The 22,814-nt window shown below is 37.9% G+C and overlaps 1 protein-coding gene across 1 annotated transcript in view; it reads left to right on the top strand.

Annotated features, from left to right (window-relative positions):
• LOC150083724 (calcium-activated potassium channel slowpoke-like) overlaps positions 1 to 22,814 on the top strand; it is a 668,330-nt gene that overhangs the window by 268,555 nt on the left and 376,961 nt on the right. The window contains 1 exon segment of the mRNA XM_090378165.1: positions 12,604 to 12,716. Coding sequence (XP_090234291.1) covers positions 12,604 to 12,716 — 113 coding nt within the window.

The following is a 22,814-nucleotide window of genomic DNA, read 5'->3' as shown; positions in this document are numbered from 1 at the left end:
TAGCCAGTGGGTGGTTAATTGCTGGAACAAACTTCCATCTGTCATTGTGGAAGTTGATAAGTTAAATAAATTTAAGGAGGAACTGGACAAACATTTAGAAGGAATGGTTGTGTGAATTTTTTTTTTTTGGCTGATGCTGCCTAATCTCATACCCTTGCTTTCTTGCATCACATGCCACTATTACTATTACTATGTTAATAATATTATTTACATCACAACTTATTTTATTTTAGCAAATACAAAGTTACTATTATAACCAGAAAACAACTTTATATAAAAATTATTTGTTATTACTCAGTTTTCCTGATTACAGTAAGAAGCATGTTTTTATTAGATTCTATTTAAAAAATAATTTTGAAACTAAATGTGTTTCATTTGGTTTCCACAAAAAATGTTTTTAATATATTAATAAGCATTTTTGTTCTTTTTCATTTCAATTGTCAGATTTTTTATGAGAAAGGAAGATGTTCTTTTATTGGAGAGGGTGGAAATGGGGGTGACAGCTGTGCTTAGAACTATATTGGAAGTTGGTATGAAAGCTGGAAATAGTTTGAAAAGTCTTGATTATGGTAATTCCAAATATGAAAGATTATTGGTTTTCCTATAGTATTCAAGTAGTACCATGTATGGTTTGCAGTTTTTGAAGTGAAATAGTTTAGAATTAGTATTAATATTAATATTGGCAAATGATGCAAGAAAATTTTCCAAAAATTTGTCTAGTTCTTCCTTGAATTTATTCAAACTACCCACTTTCACAACAGCAACAACAGAAGTTTGTTCCAACAATCAACCACATAAGGCTGAAGGAAAACTTGTGCACATCTATTCTGCAACCATCCTTTCTCAATTTGAATTTATGTCCCTATCTTGTGTAGTCTGAACAAGAAGAAGAATGCCATCAGCATTGAGCTTGTTCAATTCATTTAAAACCTTAAACATCTCAATCAGATTGCCTTGCAGGTGCCTAGTCTCCAGATGCTGCAATTTGCAGAAAAGCCTTTCTTGGTAAGACTACCCTTTTGTTCCTTTTCTGCTAGCAGAGTTCCTTTCCTGTCATTAACAGAATTCTATGAGCTATCCTGACAGCCTGTTTGTGCTGTTCGGAGAACTTTATATCTGACTACAATTACCTTACCCCTAGGTCTTTTTCATTTTCGACTAATCTGAGTGTAGTAACACAATTGGTATTACTACACTTACAGTATTAAAATGGGATTATTTCTACCCAGATGCAGTACCTTGCATTTGTCTTCAAGTGTGTTTAATTGAAGTTCAATTAAACTTCAAGTGTGATTTCTCAAGATTTTTCAAAATCTTGTTGCAGTAGCTTACCTTTATTTCAATCACTTTATTTTAACCACCCTGCCAACCATTGTATCATCTGCAAACATAGACACAATCAACCTGATATACCTTCATCAGTATCAATCATAATATAGAAAACAACAATGGGCCCAGCACTGGACCCTGGGGTCCTCCACTAATAATATTATTCCATGTAGAGCAGTATCAATTAATAACCACCCTCTGTCTTCCACTCAGCCATCCCATTATCCAGATCATTAACTTTCCCTTAATGCCACAGTGCTCTCCAATTTGTACAGTAGCCTTTTGTGTGCAGCAGTATCAAAATCTTTACTGAATTACAAATATATGATATCAAAATTATGGTTTGCATCTAGTTCCTTTGTTACTACATCATAGTATCTGATCAGATGAATCATTCAAGATCATCCCTTAAGAAAACCATGTGTGACTTCAGTATAATTGCTTTCCTGTCTAGATGAGCCTATATTGATTTTTTTTAACCAGCACCTCTACTATTTTTCCTGGAGCAAAAGTTAATGTAACAGATTCATAATTACTCATATCACCTTTTGATCCCTCCCCTTTGTGAATTGGGGATCCATTCTCACATCTCCAGTCCACAAAGATCTGCCCCAAATCCAATGATGCTCTAATAATTATGGCTAAGGGTTTGCTTAGCTTAGCTCCTTTGCTGCCCACTGAATATAATTGGATACATTCCATTCACCCCAAGTGTCTTTTTTATGTTTATTTCAAGAGTCTCCCCTTCCATTTTCTTCTCATTAATTAATCATCACAAACTTAACATCACAAAATAATTTAGCTCCCTGTTAGAGTTTGATAGACTTCTAGCATCCCTTTCCCAATGAATTTCTCATGTGTGAATGCAGATGCAAAATACCTATTCCATTTTTCAGAAACCTGAGAAGGATCATCAACAGATAAACCACTGATACCCAGAGGTCCAATGTGTTTCATCCCCTTCCTTCTAGTGTTTACATACATAACGAAGTCTTTGTTGTTTTTCTTTGCTAAAGACTTCTCATAATTTCCCTTAGCCTGCCTAACCTCCTTTGTGACTTGATTTCAGACTAGTTTATGTCTATCACAGGCTTCTGTACACCTGACAATTTATATGCATCCCATGCATTTTTATTCTGTGTCACAGGTCTCATCAGTTCATCTCACATTCATTTGGTTATAAGCCTTGAACAGTATTTCTTATATAGTAGCTCCTACAGTTACCTCTCCATTTAGAATTTTTTTTAGGTAACATCACCAATTGGTCCCACTGTATAGAATTTAAAAACTGTCTTGAGACCACTGTAGTCACCCTTACAAAAGCAAAAGCCTTTCCCTTTACCCTTGATGATAGTTACATCTTTAAGTAAATCCCACATCAATGTACTGTGATCACTGACACCTAGTGGTTCTTTATCTGCATCTGTACCTTCACGATGGTGGGACTGTTAGTAATCCTAGGTATAACCTCCATTCACAAGTACATGTTGGGTGACCACCCAGGTGTGAACCAATGTAAGCAGGGGTCGAGGTGTGGCTCCCACACCATATGGAGGAATGCTGCCCCTCTATGTTACCAGGCAGTACTAGGTGGTAGATGACTCTCATCAACCGGTGCAATAACACCACTTTGCTTATTGGAGGCTTGAAGTGGTGGAACCGATGTTTAGTCTTTAGAGCTAAGTTCCAGTCAACCCTTCCCTATCTCTTCCATCATGCAGTATGATTGATGACTTTTGAGGTTATGATGAACATCGTGGCGAGATCCAATATTCCTTACATTTCGAGGGTACAGCGGTAAAACGGTGTTTGCAGGCCGACCGCTAGTTAGTACACCGGATTGAACCTATTGGTAACTCTCTAGGAGGCTTCTGGATCAGCTCATGTATAATCTTGCTACCTCTACTCTGGCAGATAGTGACTGGAGGGAGTCCGAGTAGTGTGTATGTAGGGAGCATTGTCGAGGCCATGTTATAAAAAGGGTGACATGGTCGAGGCCAGTTCCTAAAAAGGGTGACAAATCCTTCCCATCCAATTATTGTCCCATTGCAATTACTTCTACTCTTTCTAAAGTAATGGCGAAATCAATTAACCACCAACTCTTAAACTACCTAGAAACCTTCCGTCTGATCAATGATTGCCAGTATGGATTCCGTCAGTGTCGATCCACTGGTGTCGATCTGGCTTATGTTACCCATTTATGGACTAATTCAGTGGTAAGGTTTGGTGAAACACGTAGTTGCTCTAGACATTTCAAAGGCTTTCGATCATGTTTGGCATAAAGATCTTCTAAACGATCCATCTTATGGTTTGCCAACTGTTTTTAGTAATTGGTTATCCAGTTTTCTCTCTGATCGCTCACTGAGGGTGATGGTAGATGGCTCTCTGTCTTCTAACTACTCCACTAATGCCGGTGTCCCCCAAGGTTCAGTTCTTTCCCCCACTCTTTTCCTCTTGTATATTAATGACCTTCTTCCATTGACTGGAAATCCTATCCATAGTTTTGCCGATGATAGCACATTGCATTCCACTTTCCATTTTGAGAAACTTTGCCCTGCTCAATCAGCTTCAACTTCTCGAAAATCTGCTACCAATTCCTTAAATGCCGATCTTCAGGTAATTCTCCAGTGGGGCAAAGACAACTTAGTTGATTTCAGCCCTTCTAAAACTCAGTCTTGTCTTATATCTTGCAAAAAGGATTCTTCTGCTCCTGTGCTTATCTTTAGTAACACTCTGATTTCTAGACAAAATGATATATCTCTTTTGGGAATTACCCTGACTTCTAATCTCTCTTAGCACAAGCATGTAAAATGAGGCCTCCAGACCTGTACACAGTACTCAAGGCATTGGCCTGACCATTGCCTTGTACAGAGGGACAATCACCTCCTTTTCCCTGCTAGCAAAATTCCTATAAATCATTGACAAAACCCCATGACCTGCCCTGGCAGCCGTATGCATTGCTCAGAAAACTTCATATCTGACTGCACAATTACCCCCAGATCTTTTTCATTTTCTACCACCTTAAGTGTAGTACCACACGATTGGTACGTTTCTCTGGGGTTACTTCTGCCCATATGCAATACTTTGCATTTGTCAAGGTTATACTTCAGTTGCCACTTCTTAGCCCATCTGCCTAAATTATCTAGATCCTGTTGCAGCAGCACACTGCCATTACTGTCATTAACAACCGTGCCAACCTTTGTATCATCTGCAAAATTCGACACTAATCCTGATATGCCTTCATCAATATCATTGATAAATATACAAAACAACAGAGGACCCAACACCGAACCCTGTGCGACTGCACTAATAACATTAGTCCACAAAGAGCAGCACCCATTAATTACCACCCTCTGTCTTCTCCTACTCAACCATCCTTTTATCCATTGTAGAAACTTACCCTTAATACCATTCTGCTCCAATTTGTATAATAGTCTTCTATGTGCAACAGTGTCAAAATCTTTCCTGAAATCCAAATATATGATATCAAAATTATTTTTGCATCAAGTTCCTTTGTAACCACATCATAATATCCTATCAAATTTGTTAGACAAGTCTTTCTCTTAACAAACCGATGCTGTGTCTGAAGTATTGCTGCAGTCTTGTCTAGATGATCCAGCAATGCATCTTTAACCAGTGACTCTATTATTTTAACCAAAACAGAAGTTAAACTAACTGGTCTGTAATTACTCGTGTCACCCTTCGATCCCTCTTTGTGAATTGGGGATACATTTGCACTTCTCCGGTCCGTGGAGACCTCCGCTAAGTCCAAGGATGCTCTCATAATTATGGCTAAGGGTTTGCTTAGTTGCTTTGCTGCCCCCTTTAATAAAAAGTGGAAGAATTCCATCAGAATTCAGCATGCTCAACCCATTCAAGGCCTTATACACTCAATCAGATCACCTCGCAGGTGCCTAGACTCCAGCCACTGCAATTTGCAGAACTTAAGCCTCTCTTGTTAAGAGGATCCCTTCATTCCCCTCACCAATTTTGTTGCCCATCTCTGTATACGTTCAAGCAAATCTACATCCTTCCTAAAATGAAACCTCCAGACTTGTATGCAGTACTTAAGGCGTGGCTGACCATTGCCTTATACAGAGGGACGATCACCTCCTTTTCTCTGCTAGCAAAATTCCTGTATATCATTGACAAAACCCCATGACCTGCTCTTGCAGCCTGTCCGCAATGTTCAGAAAACTTCATATCTGACTGCACAATTACTCCCAGGTATTTTTCATTTTCTACCACCCTAAGTGTAGTACCACACAGTTGGTATGTTCCTCTGGGGTTACTTCTACCCATATGCAGTACTTTGCATTTGTCAATGTTAAACTTCAGTTGCCACTTCTCAGCCCATCTTCCCAAACTTTCTAGATCCTGTTGCAGTAGCACACTACCATTACTGTCATTAACAACCCTGCCAATCTTTGTATCATCTGTCCGCAATGTTCAGAAAACTTCATATCTGACTGCACAATTACTCCCAGGTATTTTTCATTTTCTACCACCCTAAGTGTAGTACCACACAGTTGGTATGTTCCTCTGGGGTTACTTCTACCCATATGCAGTACTTTGCATTTGTCAATGTTAAACTTCAGTTGCCACTTCTCAGCCCATCTTCCCAAACTTTCTAGATCCTGTTGCAGTAGCACACTACCATTACTGTCATTAACAACCCTGCCAATCTTTGTATCATCTGCAAACTTTGACACTAAGCCTGATATACTTTCATCAATATCATTGATAAATATACAAAACAACAGTGGACGAAACACCGAACCCTGTGGTACTCCACTAATAACATTAGTCCATGAAGAGCATTGATTACCTATTGATTACCACCCTCTGTCTTCTCCCATCAACCATCCTTTTGTCGATTGTAGCAACTTACCCTTAATACCATGCGCAACAGTGTCAAAAGCTTTCCTGAAATCCATGATATCAAAATTATTTTTTGCATCCGGTTCCTTTGTAACTACATCATAATATCCAATCAAATTTGTCAGACAAGACTTTCCCTTAACAAACCCATGCTGTGTCTGAATTATTGCTGCAGTCTTGTCTAGATGATCCAGCAATGCATCTTTAACCAGTGACTCTATTATTTTATCCATAACAGAAGTTAAACTAATTGGTCTGTAATTACTCATGTCACTCTTTGATCTCGCTTTGTGAATTGGGGATACGTTTGCACACAGGCCTCCGTAGCCGAGTGGTCAGGAGCGGGAGTGCAGTAGCACACGCTCTTTGAGTAGACCAGAGTTCAAGTCCCTGACTACTGAATACGGTCGATCTGCCAACCCGCACTGGACCAGCGTGGCAGATTATGATCCATTTCCCTCAGCATGAATTGTTGAGGAGGCTTCCATCATGCAGTGGGTTCATAATGGCTGCACTTTACTTTTACTTACTTTACTTGCACAGGTCCAGTCTGTGAGGACCTCCCCTGAGTCCAAGGATGCTCTCATAATTATGACTATGGGTTTGCTTACTTCCTTTGTTGCCTTCTTTAATATAACTGAATAGATCCCATCCACCCCAGTTGCCTTTCTTATATTTAACTTCAACAATTTCTCTTCCACTTTGCTCTCAGTTATTACAAAATCATTAAGCACTTTGCTACAATTTGATAACCTTCTAGCATTTTCAATCCCTAATAACTCCTCATGTGTGAATGTAGATGCAAAATACTCATTCAGTTTGTTAGCCACCTGAGCAGGATCATCAACAGTCGAACCATTGATATCAAGTGGACCAATCTGATTCATCCCCTTCCTTTTAGAGTTTATATAAGTAAAGAAATGCTTGCTGTTTTTCTTAGTATCCTTTGCCAAAGATTTCTCATTATTTGCCTTCCCCTGCCTAATCTCCTTTGTGACTTGATTACAGACTAGCTTATATCTGCCATAGGCTTCTGTGTCGCCTGATAATTTATATGCATTCCATGCATATTTCTTCTCTGCCACGAGTCTCATTAGTTCATTTGACAACCATTTAGACCTAAACCTTGAATAGTATTTCTTAATAGGTATGAAACGTTTAGTAGGTTCCACGATTATTGCTTGCCACTTAGAATTTGCTGTTGGTAACTTCATCAGTTGGTCCCACTGTACAGAATTTAAAAACTGTCTGTGACCACTGTAGTCACCTTTACAGAGGCAAAAACGCTTTCCTTTACCCCCGATGGTAATTATATCTTTAAGTAAATCCCACATCAGTACACTTTGATCACTGCAACCTAGTGTTTCCTTTATCTGCAAATTATTAATACACGAATGATCACTGCTGATAACCAGATCAAGAGTATTACCCTCTCTGGTTGCCTCTCGAACATGCTACTGCAGAAAACAATCGTCCAACAAATCTAGAAAAGTCTTACTAGTGTGCGAGTCACCAAACCACAAGTTCCAGTCAATATCTGTGAAGTTAAATTCCCCCATCAGCTATCAAGACAGAAAGTAAAAGTATATAAGGCAGAATATTTTATATATATAAGGCCAATTGATATTTTATGAATTGTTTTATGCTTTTCTGTATTGTACCTTTACCAACCAAGCAAAAGTTCTCCAAATAAATAATTTTTTTTTTTTATCCAATTTTGGTGGTTTTATGAGACAACAGTAACTCAGGCCTGATGTAGTCAGTAGTTAAATGTGGTTCAAACCCATATGACTGCTAAATATTATTCTTGTTAAAAATTATTAGTTGTAAATTTTGATCTATACGGTTATGGAAAATTATAAAAATAACATTTAGACTATGTTACGCTAGTGTACATTATGTCCATACAAGTGCATTTGTGTGCTGATTTGTACGTTGTGCATTTTATCTGTTAACTTAATTTAAGATAGTTGGAGTTTGGAAGAAGCAGAAAAACCTTTTCAAGTATTAAATTATGAAGCAGCCAAATATATAACATGAAACAGTAAGAAATTTGAAGTGAATTTGGCCATTTTCTGCAACTAAACAAATAATAATTATATTTTTATTCACAACTTGCTATTTTTTAGCATATTTTCTATAAAATAAGCTGTGATTTGGGTTTATATGTATACAAAGCTGACAGTGTTTTATTTAGGGTTGAAATTCAGAGATATTTTCTCTGATAAATTTTAAAGAACTGTCAAGTTTCAGATCTGTTTGGATTTGGAGCATTTTTAGCTCGAAATGATATCCTTTAAATTTGTTAAGTTTATTTGACATAGGATCCTCTGAAGTATAAGACAGCATTTTAGATTCCTGGATGCAAAAGATCATGGGAGTACTTTTGTTTTGATATATATAGATATATAGATTTATAAAGGTTTAAAGGACATTTTTATAAAAATATTTTTCTTTTCATTAAAGTTGAAAAGAAAAACATTGTTATATTAATGAATTGATAGACACTACACTATTATATCATGTGGTAGATTAAGTAATTCATTATTGAAATGATATATTTAAAGGAAATTAGACCACCTCGGTGTCAAACACTTAAACTGTTTATGGTTATGTTTCGGGAACTCACTGTTTCTCATCTTCAGGCTAATGGGTGAAAGAACATTGTTTAAGGAGTGGTACTAAAAGTTATCATTTTGATAATGATATTTGCTTATTTACAATACAATGTATTCTAATTATACTATACTCCTTTGCCTTTACAATTTGTTATATAATTATTACACTTTTTCTTATAACTTTAATTAATTGAAAATAAAGATAGTTTATAAAAAATCCCTACAGCTACCCTCTAAATTAGTTGGAAGGGCTTACCTGTTAATCTGTTCCAGGGGTGGAGTCTCTTGGTCCAGTTGGGGAAGACTGAGATGGAAGGATTGGACTGACTGTTTATATAGGTTGGAGTTGACTTGATTAAGCCAATTGGAAATTGTGCATTTTGGGTACAGAGATATATTATAGGAGTAGATTTGGATAGTTCCAAGGGTGAGGGGGAGGATGAGGACTGGCATATATCTATGGATATTTCTAAAGTTTTTAATCTGTTACAGATAATTAGATTGACATGTGAAATATCTAATAATTGATTTGTGTTGTATCACTATTAAATTTAAATTAAATTTAGTTAAATTACAATGTCCCTATAAAATTGCCACACATTTACCAAATTGTTATGATTATTAGATTAATGATAATGATAAATATTAATTTCTTATTAATTGCTTATTAAATTTAAGTTAAAGCTTTAAATATTAAATTTTAATTTTTTTAAAGTTAATTTTGATTGGGACTCCCTGGGTTTACTTTTCCTTATTAAGAAGTTTGCAAGCTTCTTTTTGATGAGAATTTCTTCAAGATATCTGTATGGAATAAGTTGTATCATTTTGAAAAATAATACTACTTGCCATTTCACCTATTCATTTGCTCCAATAGTTTGTCTAGTTCTTCCTTGAATTTATTTAAGCTGTCAACTTCCACAGCAACATATGGAAGTTTATTCCAGTAATCAACCACCCACTGGCTAAAGGCAAACTTCCGCACATCTATTCTGCAACTGTCCTTCAATTTGAATTTGTGCTTCCCCATGTGCATAGTCTGAGCAAGAGAAAGAATTCCATCAGCATTGAGCTTGTTCAATCCATTCAAAGCCTTTAACACCTCAATCAGATCACCATGCAGGTGTCTACTCTCCAGATTCTGCAATTTGCAAAACTGAAGCCTTTCTTGGTAAGTGCACCCCTTTGTTCCTCTCATCAATCTCATTGCCCTTCTCTACACTCATTCTAGCAGTTCTGCATCCTTCCTAAAATGAGGCCTCCAGACCTGTATGCAGAACTCAAGATATGTCCTGACCATTGCCTTATATGTTGGGATAATCACCTCCTTATCCTTGCGAGCAAAATTCTTGTATACCATTGACAAGACCCCCATGAGCTGTGCTGGCTGCCTGTCGGTATTGCTAAGAGAACTTCATATCCAACTGCACAATTACCCCCAGGTCTTTTTCAGTACCCTGAGTATAGTACCACACTGTTGCTACATTACTCTGGGGCTACTGCTACAAATATGCAGTACTTTGCATTTGTCAATATTAAACTTGAATTGCCACTTCTCAGCCTAACTTATCAAAATCCTGTTGCAGTAGCATACTCTCATTCCTGTTGTTAACCACCCTGCCAACCTTTGTATCATCTACAAACTTGGACATTAAACTTGATATCTCTTCTTCAATATCATTGATAAATATAGAAAACAACAATGGGTCCAACACCAAACCTTGGGTAACTCCACTAATAAAATTAGTCCATGAAGAGCAGTGTCCATTGATTACCACTCTGTCTTCTCCCACTCAACCATCCTTTTATCCATTGTAGCAATTTGCCTTTCATGCCATACTTCTCCAATTTGTACAGTAGTCTTCCATGTGCAACAGTATCAAAAGCTTTCCCGAAATCCAAGTATATGATATCAAAATTATTTTTTGCATCCAGTTATTCTGTGACCACGTCATAGTATCCAGTCAAATCGGTCAGACAAGATTTCCCCCTTAACAAACCCATGCTGTGTCTGAAGTATAATTGCAGCCTTGTGTAGATGATTCTACATTACTTCTTTTATTAGTGACTCCATTATTTCCCATGGAACAGATAAATTCATTAATATAATAATGAACAATCACATAGAACCCTCTTCCAAGTACAGTAGAACATCGGTTACCCGACTGTCAGTTATCCGGAATAATTTGAAAACCTGATCTTTCTTCGTCTCTTTTTTTATTAATGGAATAAACGCCAGTTATAGTGATCATGTTTGCAAATTGAATTTTAATTCTAATAAGCGAAAGGTTGAGTTTGCTACCCATTTATAACAGATTGTACAAACAAAAAAGCTCAATGAACTGAAAATTGCAAACCATTAGCGTAGCTACACTTTTTCGGGCCCGGAGGCAAAGAACATGTTCGGCCCCTACTTAATTAATGAAAATTGCAAAAACAGGAGACAGCCAAAGACGCTTGGCCCCTAAAGGACCTGGGCCCAGAGGCAATTGCCTTGTCTGCCTACATGGTAGCTATGCCACTGCTGCAAACTGTTTTTATTGTTTTATGGTTGTGACTTCTAGAATTCTATGTGACGTTCAGACATGTGCTTTAGTAAAATATCACAGAGACTACTGAGTTTAATCGGAAACCATGAGTGAATTTCAGATTAGTTTAGTTCCAGATTTGGTAAGAATAATATCAGTCCGAAACTATGTGATTTATTATTTTTCTCAAATTTTTACGGTAAAATGTGAACAAAAATAAAACGCTTAGTTTTAACATTGCAACAAAAAATGGAAATTATTAATTGAATTAGAAAAGGTGAAAATTTAGCAAATCTCTCCAAAGAGTTTAATGATTGCACTTCAACAATTTACAAGATGAAGGAAAATTCCAATGGTATAACAGAATTTGTGTTTATTATGGATAGTGAAGGAGGATCTAGCAGGAAAAAGGTGATGTCGAAACCTGAAAAATTTCTGCTTTAGAGAGTGCACTTTATTTCTGGTTTCCTCAGAAATGAAATTTAGGTGAACCAATGTCTATTCCAATGTTGTGTGAAATAACATTGGATTTTAATTGAAAATTATCAGGTAATGAATATTTTAAGCCAAGCACAGGTTGGCTGAAAAACTTTAAACTGAGACATGGTATATGTGAACTAGATATTCAAGGCAAGAAACTTTCTGCAGATGAATCGGCAGCGGTGTCCTTTAAAAGTAAGTTTGCTTCAGTTATAGCAAATTATGAGAAAGAAAATGATTACAATGTTGATGAGATGGGCTTATTATGGAAAGCATTACCCAGAAAAACCCTAGCCACTAAAATAGAAAAGCCTGCACCAGGTTTCAAGATGAAAAAATAGTGAGTTACAATTGCTATGTGTGCAAATGCTACTGGGATGCACAGATTGTCCATGCTTGTTATTGGTAAGTTGAAAAAAACCGAGAGCATTTAAAAATATTTCTAATTTTCCTGTTTTGTATATAAAACATAAAAATGCCTGGATGGTTGTTTCTGTTTTCCAAGATTGGTTTATAATTTTTTAAATTTAATTAATCTTAACTATTTAATTTAATCATAAGGTATGATTAAATTTATTTAATCTTACCTTACATTTAATTATTCAGAAAATTTGGCTATCTGGAAGAGGTCTGACCTCAATTATTCCAGATAACTGATGCTCTACTGTAATTAAAGAAAAACATTATTTATAAATTAGTAATAAGAATAATTTTTTTGCTGTTTTCAAGAGATGAATTTTTGTTTATCTTTGTTTTTATTTATTTTTTAGTCTCCAGACATGCCAGCCTGGCAAAATGACTACCTCTGTGGAACAGGGATGGAAATGTATACAGAAAATCTGTCACCTTCCTTTAGTGGAATGACTTTTCCGCAGGCTGCAGAGTAAGGTTTTACAGTGTAAAATAATTTAGTTACAAGACATGAAGATATTCTCAGAATGGCATGATAGAATATTGTGTATATTAATGTTTCTTACAAATATTACATTGTTAATAAATGAAATGAAATGTATGATCAAGAGATTATTCTGTTGTTTATGCCTTTGCTGTTTTTTTTCTTTAGTGTCAGTGTTTAATACTTTATTGTTGTTTCACACTGTACCATTTTGCTGCTGATGATTTCAATAGAACTTAGTATTTTTTATGTTCTAAACCACATGTAATAGGGGTTAGCACATAAAAAGAAGTGAGCTCTGCCAGTTATAGTTATAACTAAAGATTAGTCACAAGATCATATTATAAAGAATTAATGTGTTATCAACAAATCAGCTTACTGGAAGAATAACAGCTAACCGAACAGATAATTTGAGAAGAAAAATGCATGGGATGCATATAAATTATCAGGCAACACAGAAGCCTATGGTAGATATAAGTTAGTCTGCAATCAAGTCACAAATGAGATTAGGCAAGTGAAGGTAGATAATGAGAAATCGTTGGCAAATAATGCAAAAAAAACCAGCAAAGACTGCTTTACTTATATAAACTTTAGAAGGAAGGGGATGAATCGGGTTGGTCTTTTTAGGAAGGATGTAGAGTTATTAGAATGAGTACAGAGAAGGACAACAAGATTGGTGAGGGGAATGAAGTGGTTTTCTTACCAAGAAAGGCTTAAGTTCTGCAAATTGCAGCATTTGGAGACTAGGCACCTGAGAGATGATCTGATTGAGGTGTATAAGGCAAAAATGAGGCAAAGAATCCCTTCAATGCTGAAGGGATTCTTTCTCTTGCTCAGATTACGAACCCGAGGGGCCATAAATTCAAATTGAAAAAAGACAGTTGTAGAATAGGTGGGTGGAAATTTGCCTTTAGCCAGTGGGTAGTTGATTGTTGGAGCAAACTTCCATCTGTTGTTGTGGAAATTGATAGTTTAAATAAATTCAAGGAAGAACTGGACAAGCTTTTAGAGCAAATGGATGTGGGAAAAGTTTTTTTTTTTTTTTTTTTTTTGGCCGACGCTGTATATGTTTGCTTTCTTGCATTATATGCCTCTACCAATGCTAATGCTAATAACTGTCAGCATAATTATATGCAAATAAGCCAACCAAATTCTATATATAAAGCAGAAAAGAGATGGAAATGGAAGTGTTATAAGCATTTCTCTTGATTTTATTTATTTTATTTTTTATTTATTTATTTATTTTATTTATTTATTTTATTTTTTTGGTTACAGGGATAAGGAAGCGCTTATCCCTTTGTATAAGGCAATGGTCAGGCCACACCTTGAGTATTTCATACAGGTCTGGAGGTCTCATTTTAGGAAAGAGCTAGAGCTGCTGGACCGAGTACAGAGAAGGGCAACAAGATTGGTGAGGGGAACAAAGGGTTGCTCTTACCACAAAAGGCTTAAGTTTTGCAAATTGCATCAACTGGAGACTAGGCACCTGCAAGGTGATCTGATTGAGGTGTATAAGGCCTTGAATGGTTTGAGCAAGCTTAATGCTCATTCTTCCTCTTCCTAAGATTATGCATACTTCCATCTGTTGTTGTGGAAGTTGATAGCTTAAATAAATTCAAGGAAGAACTGGACAAACTTTTGGAGTGAATGGATGAATGAAATGGGAAGTTTTTTTTTTTTTTTTTTTTTTTTGACCAATGCTGTATAAGCTTGCTTTCTTGCATCATATGCCTCTGCTAATGTTACTGCTAATTTCTGTTGATCTTCTACTGGCTCTGCCTTAATGATATACCAGGACTCTGCCTTATGGTGCAGGCTGTTATACTCCTGGTACCTATTATCTGTTACTATAAATCTTTCCTTATTTTTTGCTTTCTGTTTCTAATTTTTATATCCCATGATCTATTAGAGTTTTTGAGGGAGATTGGGGTACCATCTTATTTCTGCCCTTTACTTTTCCGCTGACTATAAACAAGATTTTGAACAGTTATTCTAACAAGATTTCCAAACTGAATAGGTATTAGACCTATTATAATCCACAAAATTTCCAAAAGCATCATTCCATCCTTCTTTCTGCCTGTGTTGGGGAGCACAGGCACAAAGCAGATGACTGATCATTGTTAGCATTTTCAATAGTGCAGGGAGACTGCTGCTTGGGGACAAGAATGGCATCAAATCATCTTTAGTAACAAATCATATTTTTGGGTTCCAGTGATGGCATTTTGCATGCCTGACAAGATGTGCCAGGGACAGAGGTAATCCAGCCAGCATCAGGGAATGACATACTCTACCTTATGGGGCAGGTTGTTATACTCCTGGTACTTATTATCTGTTACTATAAATCTTTCCTTATTTTTTGCTTTCTGTTTCTAATTTTTATACCCCATGATCATTCTGAATTCATGAAGTCATATCATTTAAAACCTGAACCATTCTATGGGGAGTTTCTAGTTACAATAATCATTCACTGCTGGTCAGCTAATCCATTAACCCACTAAATCTGCTTGGTACACCGTGACACCAATGGTGTCACCAAGTAATTGGTGTCACCTGACGAGCTCCCAGTTACATTATTCTCGAGGGCAAGCACCCATTTTTTAATGACTCAAATTGTTCTAGCAGTGCACCAAATTTTAACCTAAGATTGGTGCACTCCTTACAGTGGTGACAAAGAAAAGAATCTTTAAGTGAGCTAGGATTATCCACTAGGTTGACCTTGGAATACATGCCACAGGTTCGGCAAAGGTTAAAATCATGACTCACCCGGAAATCACCATCAGCTATTTCCGTATGAGTCATGGTACCTTCTGACGAAGTGTTCAAGACGAATCTTGTAATAACCATTATGAAATTTACTAATTATTAATAAAACAAACTTTCAAAAAATTTTATTTATAATATGAAAAAAAAATCAAACTCTTATGGGGGAAAAACTTATTAAAATAAATTTACAATATACTAAAAAACCTTTGAAATTGTGCTGTACTTCACTAATCCTGCTTTAATCCCCTCTTTAATGTCGCTATGAAGAGCTGTAATAGGCACGTCTGCTTGCCACAAATGCCAGGATGACATAATAGGGTTGACAGTACAGGAACCAGTAGCAGGAAGTAATCACGGAATTCTATGTTGGATGATGAAGAGAGAAAGGTAGCAGTAGTTAAAGGCAAAAGAATGAGTTATAATTTCAGGAAAGGAAATTATGACCCCTTAAGGTGCTACATGGCCTCTATTAACAGGATAGATATCTCACAGAGAGCAAATACAATTGAATTATGGTATACCTTTAAAACATTAATCACAGAAGCCTTGAATGCCTATATACCATTAAAAAATACTCCACGAGGAGGATTCCAAGTTGTGTGAATAATGAAATTGCCAAATTACTTGAGCAGAAAAAGATGGCATGGAAAAGTTACAGAGCAATAAAAAGTACTGAAGCCTATGACAGCTTCAAATTGATCTGTAATAATGCCACAGAAAAGGTTAGGCTGGCAAAGGCAGGTTATAAAAAAATCGCTGGCAAACAGAGCAAAGAGGGGATATAAGGAATTCTTCACATATATAAATGCAAAGAGAAGGACAAACCAGATTAACTCTTACATAATGGACATGGGATAGTATTAGATACCCCAGCTGAAGTTGCAGATGAACTCAACAGTTACTTTGCATCGATGTTGCTGACGAGGCTACTACAGACGGTCGTTTTCAAAGCCGCTAAGTGGATTTTTCTTATTTATTGATTTGAAATTATTGTTTTTCTAAAACTTTTGATATAAATTTAGTAGTATAACATTATTTTGTGATTTTCTGATTAATTTGGTGTATTTATTCTTTACTCGGCCTTGTAATTGCATAAAAGTATCGGTAAAGGTTTCCACGTGTTTCAACTCCGCTAACCGTTCGTAATTTTCCCGCCTTTGTGATACGATATACCGTACTAGATAGCGTTAGTTGAACTTCGTTAGCAGTTACATTGTACGTTTAAATAAATACATATAACGACTTAGATTACAAACGTAATATAATTAATTTTATTTAACATAATTAATTATACATATAACCACTTAGGTTACGTAACATAAATAATTAGTAAAAACAAATAATTAATACATAACTTGATACGAAAGTTATATAAAGGGATTTCGCAGATAACACTCGTTACTGAAACGTAAATATTTCGTAGATAACACTCGTTACTGAAACGTAAATATTCCGTAGATAACACTCGTTACTGAAACATAAATATAGCGTTATAACTGTGTTTGGATACAAGTTTAGGATTTAATTTTGTACAGAAATCGAAATTTTATTGAAAGTAACTCTAAATCATGACTCAAACCAGAGCAGCAAAGCAAAGGGCTCAAGCTAATGGGAATGCTGTGGCCCAGGGGAGAACTGAGGGGGGCAGTTGTCCTCTGAATCACAGCCTTGTAAGATGCACTATTTGCTTGATGTTTGCGGAGCAGTCAAGTATGGGACATGATACTGCCATGGGGGATGTCTTTGTGTGTGTGCGATGCAAGGAGTGTAAGGAGATAAGGCGACAACTCAGCGTTGTTATGGGCCTATATGAGAGCTTGAAGGATAGGGTGGATGCCCTCGAAGGATTACAAGTGAGGGGCCCATCAAGCTCTCAGCTGCCCACACCAATGCCAGAGCTTGCACTTGGTCATCGCGGAACACAGCGGCAACCCCCAAGGCAGAATGCGCTGGTCCCAAAGGAACTAGTAGTTGTTGGTGACTCTATTGTCAGGGAAACGGGAAACATGCTTTGTAAAAAGGATAGGTGGAATAGGACCAGGGTATGTCTGCCAGGGGCAAAAGTTGATGACGTTGTAGAGCGGATATCATCTTTTAAGGGCACAAAAGGTGATATAGTTGTACACGTTGGCACTAATGACATTAAGAGTAGGAGACCGGCGGAATTACTTGACAAGTACAGGTCACTGATGAAAAAAAGCCGTGAATTAGGGTTGAAATTGAAAGTGTCTGCAATTCTGCCCAGACACGATAGGAGGGAGTATATGATGAGAGCCCTGTCAATCAATTCGGCCCTGGAAAGATTGTGCAGGGCTCAAGGGGTAGAATTTTTTTCAGCCTGGTCTGTACTTGTTAACAGGAGAGACTGCTTCTACAGGGATGGGATACACTTAAATAGAAAGGGTGCAAGAATGTTTGCTGATGCTATCGAGGCAATGTTAGGTGGGTCGGAAAACTGCTAGATTGGGGGGATACAAGGACTAATAGATTAACAGTAGCCACTGGCAGAGGTGAAAGTGATTCTTGCACTGCTTCTATTGGAATGAGCCGCAGCCTGGAAAATAAGACTCAGGATATTTCAGAGACTGCTGGGAATCATTGGGGTACAAGTAAACACATGGGTTGTGTTAGGGTAGCTAAGAAAAAGAACAGGTGCATGTATACTTGTGTGTACACCAATGCTAGGAGTTTAGTAAATAAATTTGATGAATTTGAGGTATTGCTCAAAACATCAAAGGCAGATATTGTGGGGATTTCAGAGACGTGGTGTCACACAGATATAAGAAATGCAGAACTGGAATTTGGGGAGTACAATGTCTACAGAAAGGATAGACAGGATAGGAAGGGAGGAGGGGTTATGCTATTAGTTAAAAAACACATAAAATCCAAGGAAGTGACGCCAGTCGACATCGCTGGACAGTGCAATGTCGAGTCAGTTTGGTGTGACATAAGCATTAGGAGATCAAAATTGAGAGTAGGAGTGTGCTATAGGCCTAATGACTCTGATGAGTATAATAAGAAACTGTTCGGAGAAATAGAGTGGGCCAGTAAATCAGAGAGTCTTATAATGGGGGATTTTAATTTCCCAGATATTGACTGGAATTTGGGGGCTGGTCACTCACACAGTAGCAAGGCTTTTGTGGATTTATTGGATGATTGTTTTCTACATCAGCATGTTCGGGAGGCAACTAGAGGGAGTAATACTCTTGATTTGATTATCAGTAGTGATTCTTCATGCATTAAGAATCTGCAGATAAATGAACCACTTGGTGGCAGTGATCACAGTGTGCTGAAGTGGGAGTTACTCAAAGAGGTAACTACCATTAGGGGTAAAGGGAAGGGGTATTGCTTTCGTAAAGGCGACTACAATGGACTGAGACAGTATTTAAATTCTATACAGTGGGATCAACTGATGATATTGCCAACAGCAAATTCAAAATGGGAAGCATTCAAAGAACTTATCGTGGAAGCTACTAGGCTTTACATACCAACTAAGAAATATTGTTCAAGGTTTAGGCCTAAATGGTTGTCAGATGAACTAATGAGGCATATGGCAGAGAAGAAAAATGCATGGGATACATACAAATTAACACGTGACACGGACGCCTATGATAGATACAAGTTGATCTGTAACCAAGTTACAAAGGAGGTTAGGCAGGCGAAGGCAGATTACGAGAGATCCTTGGCAAGGGATGCGAAGAAAAACAGCAAAGAGTTCTTTACTTATGTAAACTCTAGAAGGAAGGGGATGAATCAGATTGGTCCACTTGAGATCGATGGGTCAACTGTTGATGACCCTGCTCGGGTAGCTAACAAACTAAATGAATATTTTGCATCGACATTCACACATGAGGAGTTATTCAGCGAGGGGAATGCCAGAGGTGTATTCAACTCTAGCAGTAAGCTAGAGAATCTTGTAATAACTGAGAGCAAAGTGGAGGAGAAATTGTTGAAGATAAACACAAGAAAGGCACCTGGGGTGGATGGGATCTATCCAGTTATATTAAAGGAGGCAGCAAAGGAGGTAAGCAAACCCTTAGCCATAATTATGAGAGCTTCCTTGGACTCAGGGGAGGTACCCATTGACTGGAGATGTGCAAATGTGACCCCAATTCACAAAGGGGGATCAAAGGCTGACACAAGTAATTATAGACCTGTGAGTTTAACTTCTGTTCCCGGAAAATTAATGGAGGCACTGGTGAAAGAAGCACTGCAGGATCATCTAGACAAGACTTCAGTTATAGCTAGGACACAGCATGGTTTTGTTAAGGGGAAGTCTTGCCTGACCAATTTGATTGGATACTATGATGCAGTCACAAAAGAACTGGATGCAGGGAATAACTTTGATATTATATACTTGGATCTTAGAAAGGCTTTTGATACTGTTGCACATGGAAGACTGCTGCACAAATTGGAGCAGTGTGGCATTGGAGGCAAGTTGCTGCTATGGATAAAGGGGTGGTTGAGGGGGAGAAGACAGAGAGTGGTAATCAATGGACACTGCTCATCGTGGACTAATGTTATTAGTGGAGTCCCTCAGGGTTCAGTATTGGGGCCTTTATTGTTTTCTGTATTTATAAATGATATTGATGATGGTATATCAGGCTTAATGTCCAAGTTTGCAGACGATACGAAGGTTGGCAGGGTTGTCAAGGACACTACTGACACTATGCTGCTGCAACAGGATTTGGAAAGGTTGAGCAGATGGGCTTCGAGGTGGCAAATGAAGTTTAACATTGACAAATGTAAAGTACTACATATGGGAAACAGCAACCCCAGAGCAACGTATCAACTCTGTGGTACTACACTGACAGTGGTAGAGAATGAAAGGGACCTGGGGGTGGTGGTGCAGGCAGATATGAAGTTCTCTGAGCAGTGCAGACGAGCTGCAAGAGTAGCTCATGGTGTATTGTCAATGATATATAGGAATTTTTCTAGCAGGGATAAGGAGGTGATTATTCCCTTGTATAAGGCAATGGTCAGGCCACACCTAGAGTACTGTATACAGGCCTGGAGGCCTCATTTCAGGAAGGATGTAGAGCTGCTGGAACGAGTACAGAGAAGGGCAACTAGATTGGTGAATGGGACAAAGGGGTTCTCTTACGAAGAAAGGCTTAAGTTTTGCAAATTACAGTGTCTGGAAACTAGGCACCAGCGGGGTGATCTGATAGAGGTGTACAAAGCCTTGAATGGTTTGAGCATGCTCAATGCTGATGGGATTCTTCCTCTAGCTCAGAAAAATCACCTGAGAGGGCATAAATTCAAATTGAGGAAAGACAGATGTAGGATAGATGTGCGGAAATTTGCCTTTAGCCAGCGGGTGGTTGGTGGGTGGAACAGACTTCCATCCCTTGTCGTGGAAGTTGATAGCCTAAATAAGTTTAAGGCTCAGCTGGACAGGTATTTCGAACGAACAGAGGGGTGAGGTGGAAGTGGGTTTTTTTTTTTTTTTTTTGGCTGATGCTGCATAAGCTTGCTTTCTTGCATCAAATGCCTCTACTAATGCTAATGCTAATGCTAATGTTTATAGATTGTTGCTATTTTGGTTTTTAGGAGCATTAGCAACTAAGGCCATATTGCTCCGGGGATATGCAGTGGTCATTCCCTGACCTTTCTGCATCCTCTGTATTTGGTGATCACGGGCTCAAACCCCAGTCTAATCAAGAAGCGTGTGCTACGCACTGCTGCTCCAGCCCACCTGGCTACGGAGGTGTTGATATTTACAGAAGAAAAACCCTTCATGTCAATGAGAAATTCTAAGAGTGAAGTTGAAAAAAATGTAACTAATGATGTTGAAATTTCACACATTTATTTATGTGTGAAATTTCAACATCATTAGTGAAAAAACATCATTAGTGTGAAATTTCAACATTATTAATGAAAAAACTTTCAAGCCTACAGGCCAGCAAGGCTTCTGGGGTTGATAGCATTTACCCTATATGGCAAGCGAATGCATTGATCCATTGAGGCTAATTATGAGAGCATCACTGGACTCGGGAGTGATTCCGCTGGATTGGAAAATTGCCAATGTATCTCCAATACATAAGGACAGTTCTAATAGCGAAGTGGGAAATTACTGGCCAGTTAGTCTAACTTCATTAATGCGGAAAATCATGGAGACTATGATCAAGGGTGGAATTCAGGATCATTTAGATAGAAATGGAATTCTGAAGGATACTTGGCATGGTTTTGTTAAGGGAAAATCATATTTAACTAATCTGGTTAGCTATTTTGACAGGGTCACTCAAGAGCTGGATGTAGAAAATAATTTTGACACTGTTTATTTGGATTTCAGGAAAGCATTTGACTCAGTCCCACATGAGTGGTTACTTTATAAGCTGGAACAGGTTGGAATCACAGGGAAAATCCTTAGCTGGATAGCAGGGTGGCTTCACGGCAGGAGGCAGAAGGTTGTGATAAATGATTATTCCTCAGATTGGGTTGATGTAAGAAGTGGAGTTCCCCCCAAGGATCAGTATTAGGACCAGTGTTGTTTTTGATTTTCATAAATGATATCAATGAAAGAATAGCATTAGCATTAGTAGGGGCATTTGATGCAAGAAAGCAAGCTTATGCAGCATCAGCCAAAAAAAAAAAAAAAAAACCCACTTCCACCTCACCCCTCTGTTCGTTCCAAATACCTGTCCAGCTGAGCCTTAAACTTATTTAGGCTATCAACCTCCACCACAAGGGATGGAAGTCTGTTCCACCAACCAACCACCCGCTGGCTAAAGGCAAATTTCCTCGCGTCTATCCTACATCTGTCTTTCCTCAATTTGAATTTATGCCCTCTCAGGTGATTTTTCTGAGCTAGAGGAAGAATCCCATCAGCATTGAACATGCTTAAACCATTCAAGGCTTTATACACCTCTATCAGATCACCTCGCTGGTGCCTAGTCTCCAGACACTGTAATTTGCAAAACTTAAGCCTTTCTTCGTAAGAGCACCCCTTTGTTCCATTCACTAATCTTGTTGCCCTTCTCTATACTCGTTCCAGCAGCTCTACATCCTTCTTGAAATGAGGCCTCCAGACCTGTATACAGTACTCTAGGTGTGGCCTGACCATTGCCTTATACAATGGAATAATCACCTCCTTATCCCTGCTGGAAAAATTCCTGTATATCATTGACAATACTCCATGAGCTACTCTTGCAGCCTGTCTGCACTGCTCAGAGAACTTCATATCTGCCTGCACAACCACCCCCAAGTCCCTTTCATTCTCTACCACTGTCAGTGTAGTACCACAGAGTTGATACGTTGCTCTGGGGTTGCTGTTTCCCATGTGTAGTACTTTACATTTGTCAATGTTAAACTTCATTTGCC

The sequence above is a fragment of the Mastigoproctus giganteus genome, chromosome 7 (genome assembly GCF_048544385.1).
Source record: "Mastigoproctus giganteus isolate SK-2022 chromosome 7, ASM4854438v1, whole genome shotgun sequence".
Taxonomy (NCBI): Eukaryota; Metazoa; Arthropoda; class Arachnida; order Uropygi; family Thelyphonidae; genus Mastigoproctus; species Mastigoproctus giganteus.
Note: the sequence above shows the minus strand (reverse complement) of the source record. Positions and strands in the feature narration are given on the sequence as shown.